Source organism: Xiphias gladius, chromosome 21 (genome assembly GCF_016859285.1).
Source record: "Xiphias gladius isolate SHS-SW01 ecotype Sanya breed wild chromosome 21, ASM1685928v1, whole genome shotgun sequence".
In the NCBI taxonomy this organism is placed as follows: Eukaryota; Metazoa; Chordata; class Actinopteri; order Istiophoriformes; family Xiphiidae; genus Xiphias; species Xiphias gladius.
Window position 1 is genome coordinate 16,302,178 of NC_053420.1, and position 6,846 is coordinate 16,309,023.

The window sequence follows — 6,846 nt, forward strand, 5'->3', positions numbered from 1 at the left end:
TGGAGATTTGAGTGTTTTGATACAACATATAGACAAATACAACATACATGTTTTTGCTGCTAAATTACAATATTTACTGATGTCAAGTTTACCATACATATACCATATTTGCATGGATAATATGCTGTATGATTTTTGTAGGAAGATAATTAAATGCATTATTTATTTGCAATACATTTGGAGTATAGAGGTCACAACGACATCTTACAAAAAATTTGTCACGTCTTTTGCAATCAAACTAAAGACCTTTTTGATTATTATTTATTTTGTTCAGTGTCCAACGTAGTGAATTGCTTTCAACACTAGAGAAGTATTCAGTTTAGTCAGTTTAATGTCTGAAGGTAAAGATTAAAGCACAATATAGATATATGTCTATGCAGGATGCTTTGTGTGGACATAGAGGATCACACAGGATCTGGCATCGACAAAGTGACAGAATGTTCTCATGAGAGCAGCTGGTCATGCCAGAAAAGATTTTCTCCCATCATCCTTCTTTTCTTCTGTATCTCCTCCCTTATCTTCCACCTTTCTATTCTTTTAGTCTCTTTTCCCTGCTCTCTCTCTCTGAGTCTCTCTGTCTCTTTCTCGTGCTTTCTATCGTGACTTCTATATCTGGCAAACCCTAAAGAGTTGCCAGGGGGACACACAATATGGAGCAATCCTGGTGGTACTTTGCTTTCTTTCTGATTGTTAGCAGCTGGTCAAAGTAAATTAATATTGCTCTGCCCTTAGACCAAAATTAGTCTGAGAAGCAAACATAGAAATCAGATTTCAGAAATTTTATACATTTGTACCGCTAATCTTTAGTGTTAGTGTTTCATACACGGTTCTCTTGTGGATACTTAACAAAGTCACCATGGATCTACCCAACACAACTATTTTGTAAGTAGTAGACTAGCACAGAAATCTTTTTAAGTAGTGTTTTTTTTTTGTAATCTTTTACTGTTCTTACCTGCATGCCATACATATTATTTTCAGCTATGTTGGTATTTGATCAGAGGAGTAAAGGGAAAATTTACATATTTCTGAAAATATATTTGAATGAAATCAAAGGACTCAAAACACAATTATTTCTTTATACTCTGATTTCTCTTGGCAATTTGGATAAAAACATTTATATTTTCATGCTGATTGTATGTTTATATTTATTAAGGTGCCAAAAGACACATTTCTTTGTTCAGCATTTTATTTTGATTAAAAATTATTATGACATTCAGGGATCCTACATTTAGCAAATGCTGCTTGGTCAAACACACTTATTGACACTGGTAGAGACATATTTGACTAATATTTAACTCATTGCAGTCACAACATTATGGGTGATACTTGTTTAGCATTACAAGAACATGGGTTAAATTGTAGCGGTATTATTAAGTAATAGAGGTGTTTTGTGTTGACTGCACTGACTGCCACTTTTTAACATTTTACTTAACATTGTTAATCAGGCTTAAAATGAAAAGCATCACTTAAGGTCCTTGGCTTCAGTGAAACAAGATTTTATTCAATATAATGAAATTAAACTATTTCAATTGAACTACTGATGGAGCTAATGCTCCGGTAGTACACAGATCAATTAACATCAAGTAGTCTAACAACATATCAGGCTGTATAGCTCTTCATTTAGGTGTAGGGATGATGAAATTTGCAGACCCTCTGTGAGAACCCAGTGTACAGTAATGAGTCTAATTTACATAAACACATTCTGTTTATAGCTCAGTGTTTGCTGATGTGTCTCTGCCTCTCCTAGCAGATGGCCTCCCTGCAGCAGCAGCAGAACTCTCTGATGAGGAAAGTAAAGAGGACTCTCCCCAGCCCCCCTCCAGAGGAAACTCCACTCCCCATTGTTACTCCAGCACAAATGTACAGCTCTCCTGGCATGCCCCAGAGGGTCATATCCAGACCCGCCCAGGGAGTCACCAAGGCTGGCCTGCTGAGTGAACTGAAAGCTGTGGAACAAGAGTCGTCTAAACTCCGTAAGCAGCAGGCCGAACTGGAGGAAGAGGAGAAAGAGATTGATGCCAAGCTGCGTTACTTGGAGCTAGGCATCACCCAACGTAAGGAGACCATGGTGAAGGAGAGGGAGAGGAGAGAGCTGGCCTACCTGAGATGTATGGGTGATGCTCGTGACTACATGTCAGATAGTGAGCTCAATAACCTCAGGATGGCAGCTGCAACAGGAACCTTTGATGCTAATGGTCTGCTGACAAGGCCCAGCACTGCACCACTGAGTCAGTTTACTAATGACCTCAATGCAGCCTCTCAGTATCCCTCAACCTCATCTTATATGTCTTATTCATACCCTCAAAGTCAATCATCAACACAGCAGCCTGGCTCTGCTTACCAACAGATAGGCTTTCAACCTCCTCAGTACCCTTCATCCTCTGCACCCCAGCCCGGAACTTTCCAGCCCCATCCCCCACCAGGCCCTGGATATCAGAACCAGGGTACTTATTCCTCCCGCATGTATGCCCAGTCCTCCTACCAGACAGACCTTGGCATGCAGCAGCATGGCCACCAGGGCTTTCCTCCGCCTGGTCAGCCCATGCCAGCCCAGACCCTCCCCTACCCCAGCCACAGCTCTTACCAACCTGGCCTCTCCTACCAGCCCCAGGCTGAGATCCTTACAGTCCATCAAAGACCCAGACAAACTTCTTTGGCTGACCTTGAGCAAAAACTCCCCACCAACTATGAGGTCATCAGCAACCCAGCAGTGTCAGTAGCAACATCAGCTCCAGATAGCAACTTTGGCTCTGTCTACAGCAATGCATTTGGGCAATACCGCCCCCCTGAGCCTGGTCTGACTCACTCTGTGGACAGCCCCACCTCTGCTTATGCTTCAGACGGTCTCTACACCTCTAACCTTGAGCAAAATATTCCTAGGAACTACGTCATGATTGATGACATCAGTGAGTTGACAAAAGACAACACTGGCCAACCCACTGATGCTTTAGGTCATCCTGTAGGCGGGCGGTATCGCAGTGAAAATGGCCCTGCCCGTGGGAGTGCCTATGCTAGGCCTGAAGATGAGCCTGTGGATGCTTATGGCAGACCTACAGGCTCAACAGGTTACCAAAGCACAGTAGACAGTCGCACCAGTACCACAGTGAGTGGAGGCACTTCCTATTACTATGATGATTTTAAACACACATCACGGAGCAGCACCAGTAGCCACAAACTCACACCCAAGAATCTTGCCCCTGCAGTAGTCTCCTCTAAACGCAGTAAGCACAGGAAGCAGGGAATGGAGCAGAAGATTTCTAAATTCTCCCCTATTGAGGAAGCACGGGATGTGGAGTCTGACCTCGCCTCTTACACGATGACAACATCAACAGGAGGCAGCTGTACAGTTGTGTCCAGATCCAAGAAACTTCAGGATGATGTCAACTACGGAATGAAAAAGAATGCATATGACCAGCAGAAATATTACGGCACCAGTCGTGAGGGTCTTGAGGAGGAGGACCGCATGTATAGTTCTGGAAGGTCAAGGTCTACTGGATATGGTATGGACAAGATTTCCTCCAGAGATGTCACAGGGCACAGGAGTAAATCATATGAAAGAGATGCCATGGAGCGGTCTCAGAGAAGCAGCCGCAGTGGAAGACCTCCCATGCGCAGCCAGAATTCAGAGGAGGAGAGCCCACTTAGTCCTGTTGGGAAGCCTGTAGGCATGGGAAGAACCTCTGGCATATCAGAAACCCATGATGTGAGGAATCAGTACGGTTCAAGCCATTCGTTGCCAGATGTGCAGGACCACCACAAGAAGGACCTGCCCAGGAGTCATGTCTATAAACCAGATGACCCTTATCTCGTAGATGACATGCACTGTGCTGTTTCTGACAGTGAAGGTAACTGGTGCTGAATCATTTGTACTGCATGAAATGCGTTCCCACCACCTTGAAAATGTGCTGGAAAGAGACTGCATGCCAAGTGTGGAATTTTGAGAAGAGCGCCATTACTTTGTTTATCTTGTCTTTTTTTCTATGGACTGTTTCCTATCGTAAATAAAACCAAATATGCCTGTTTTATATTTATGTTTTGTATACATAATTTTTCAGTGTGAAGTGACGTCGTCTGTTTTTTAAGTTATTTTGTTTTTGTTGGATTCCTCAAAAATGTGCATGGCTCTGGGATGTGGAGCATGTTTTCCCAGTTATTTTGCATGGCTTCGATCTGCATGCTACTCCTCCCAACATGTAAAACAGTTGACTGATAATGTTTGTTTTGGTTTTGAAAAGCCTATCACCTGGGCCAAGAGGAAACTGACTGGTTTGAGAAGCCACGGGAGGCCCGTTCTGACCGCTCAAGACATCATGGAAGTGGAAGTCACTCATCGACAGGTAGGCGTAGTAAGCACACCTACCATGATTATGGCGAACCTCCAGAGGAATACTGTCCCCAGGATGAATACAACCAACAACGCCATTCCTCCTCCACATCGTCACGAGACCACCGTCACCACAGCAGCAGCTCTGGCAGACACAGCTCTTCTCGCCACTCCTCAGAGGATCCCAGGTCCTCCCGATCTTCCAGGACACACCCCAAAGACCCATCTGGTCGCTCTGATGGCAGAAGCTCCTCGTCTACACAAAGAAGAAGTGGTCCAGACTCCCGTTCCGCCCAGGGAAGCCCCCGGAACTCAGGAGACTTCTCTCGTGACACGGCCTCTAGTCATCACCATGGCACTGGGGGAAGGAGCCAGAGACCCCAAGGAGATCGCACAACCTCCAGGAGGCAGGATCCCTCTGCAGCAGGGCCTAAAGCGCAGCAACAGCAGCAGCAGCAGCCCCCTCAGAGCCATGCTGGGCAGCAGCGGTCAGGTGGTCACGGTCAGTCTGGGAGACATCCAGGCTCTGAACCACCTGATGGCACCCAGCAGGCCCAGCAGCAGAGTACACAACAACAACAGCAGCAGCAACAACCACTGCAACACAGCCAGACCCCTCAGAGTAGCCAGCCCACAACAACCACTGCAGGAGCTGGAACAGGACAACAGCAACCCAAATCCGGCCAAATCCCACCACAGGGACGGCAGCTAGGAGTAGGATCTGCAGCTGGGCAGCCCGCTACCACAGTGGTTAGTAGACCCAAGCCTGGTTTTACTTCACCTATATTGAATATACCATCATTATGTTTTTAAGGAGGTGAAACTTGAAAATCCTGTGGAGTTTGGTATTTTTCTTTTGTGGTATGACAGATAACAACTCCAGCTATTAAATGCCATCATTGCGTTGTCCTGCTGAACTTTCAAAAGCAGTTTATTTGTCACAAAAAGAAGAAACAATTGTTTGTTTGATTCTTGTGGTTTGTACAGTTAGAGAACAATCTGACTACCTCAAAAAAGACCCTTCTAGTGGATGGTAGGCATTATATAGACTATACTATAAATACTGTAACTAAAAGTGTGGAGGGGAACATCAAGAATTAATAATGTATAGGAGAAAAATTGAACTTTCCCTTAACTCCATCGTTGTCTCTACTAAATTCACTGCAGGCAAAAATGGATGCTACACCTGCAGCGGTAGCCACTGGAATGAAACCAACAGCAGGAGTCCCAACAACACCTCAGCCTACCAAAATAGCTACACCTCCTCTAACAGGAATCGGTAAGTCTCAGTTCGACCACTACCATAAACCACACAATGACCAAAGCCAAAAGATGACATTATGTGATGCTTATGTTGTTTGTTGTGTGCAGGCTCCAAAGCCGGCCCTGTTGGGATTGGTAGCAAACCTGCAGGTATAGGCAGCGCTGCAGCAGGACAGGCACCTGCTGAGGGGGAAAATGTTCTCACCAAAATCCTGCAAGGAGGGGCAGCAGAGCAGGCGGGAAAACTGGGAGATGGTACAGTCACGAATCAATAAATGTTTAATAAACTGCAAATTAAATAGCAAATGTTAATTCTTTTAACTTTTGTTTTAAAAGTTGCTAAAAAAAAAAAAAAATTAAGACAGTGGAATTCCTTGAAAAAAGCCATTTCACTGTTTGGATTAGGTTGTTTTCTCATTTCTCTATTTACCTCCTTCTCTTTTCCACTCACAGCTTTGTCTGGCCTTGGGAAGAAGTTCACTTCTTTTTGGTGAACTGATCAGGGGAGCGTAAGTGAACTCAAGTTTTTAATGAAAGTTACAGGCTTTAGCAACTCAAACTGTTTTAGTTTTTCAAACTTTTAATTTAGAAGAATGGATGGATTTTAGGATGGGAGGCAACAGATGGCATTCTCCTCATCAACAGAAGTTAGGGATTGCTTCCTTGTTATAAACTATGTTTTTTTGGGAGATGAGGATGTATGTGTTTATTGCTTCACTTGTTCAATTGTGCTTTTTTTTCAGGGTATGCAGAGTTGAAAAGAGAGGGATTGGTAGCTTTGTACTTGAAAAACCTATGAAACTGCATTAAATACATTACACATTACAGAGGAAATAGAGGAAGAGAGATCTTGAGTGCATCAGTGAGTATCTTATTAACACATCTTTATCCCTAGAGAAATCTGGAGAAATGGATACTTGGGGCATTGTCTTTATGATAAATATAATGTCAATTACTCTGCTAAGCAAGTAAAAACCATGTCATTGTAGAAAACTATTTAAAAATATGAAAATTTGTTTATTCACTTTATGACACTTGCATCCTGTAAAAAAGGTGCAGTAACTTGTTAAACTGTTAATGGCTGGTGATACTTTCCGTTTTAGTTTTGTTTCACACACTCCAATACTCCGAGCTGTGAAAACATAGAAGACTGTCACTTTGATGAATGGATTCAGTGTTTTATCAGCTTGATATTTACATAGATTAGCATAGTCAATGTCTGCATAATGAGAAGACCCAAGTGAAGTGAGGACTCATTA

General features: G+C 43.4%; 1 protein-coding gene across 1 annotated transcript in view; it reads left to right on the forward strand.

Annotated features, from left to right (window-relative positions):
• The window catches only part of bsnb (bassoon (presynaptic cytomatrix protein) b), a 58,760-nt gene extending 52,458 nt beyond the window's left edge, over positions 1-6,302 (forward strand). The window contains exons 6-10 of the mRNA XM_040116362.1: positions 1,751-3,845; positions 4,236-5,074; positions 5,492-5,603; positions 5,696-5,842; positions 6,041-6,302. Of these exons, the coding sequence (XP_039972296.1) occupies positions 1,751-3,845; positions 4,236-5,074; positions 5,492-5,603; positions 5,696-5,842; positions 6,041-6,081 (3,234 nt within the window). The 3' untranslated portion in view covers positions 6,082-6,302. The remainder of the gene's footprint in view (positions 1-1,750; positions 3,846-4,235; positions 5,075-5,491; positions 5,604-5,695; positions 5,843-6,040) is intronic.
• The last annotated feature ends 544 nt before the right edge of the window (positions 6,303-6,846 follow it).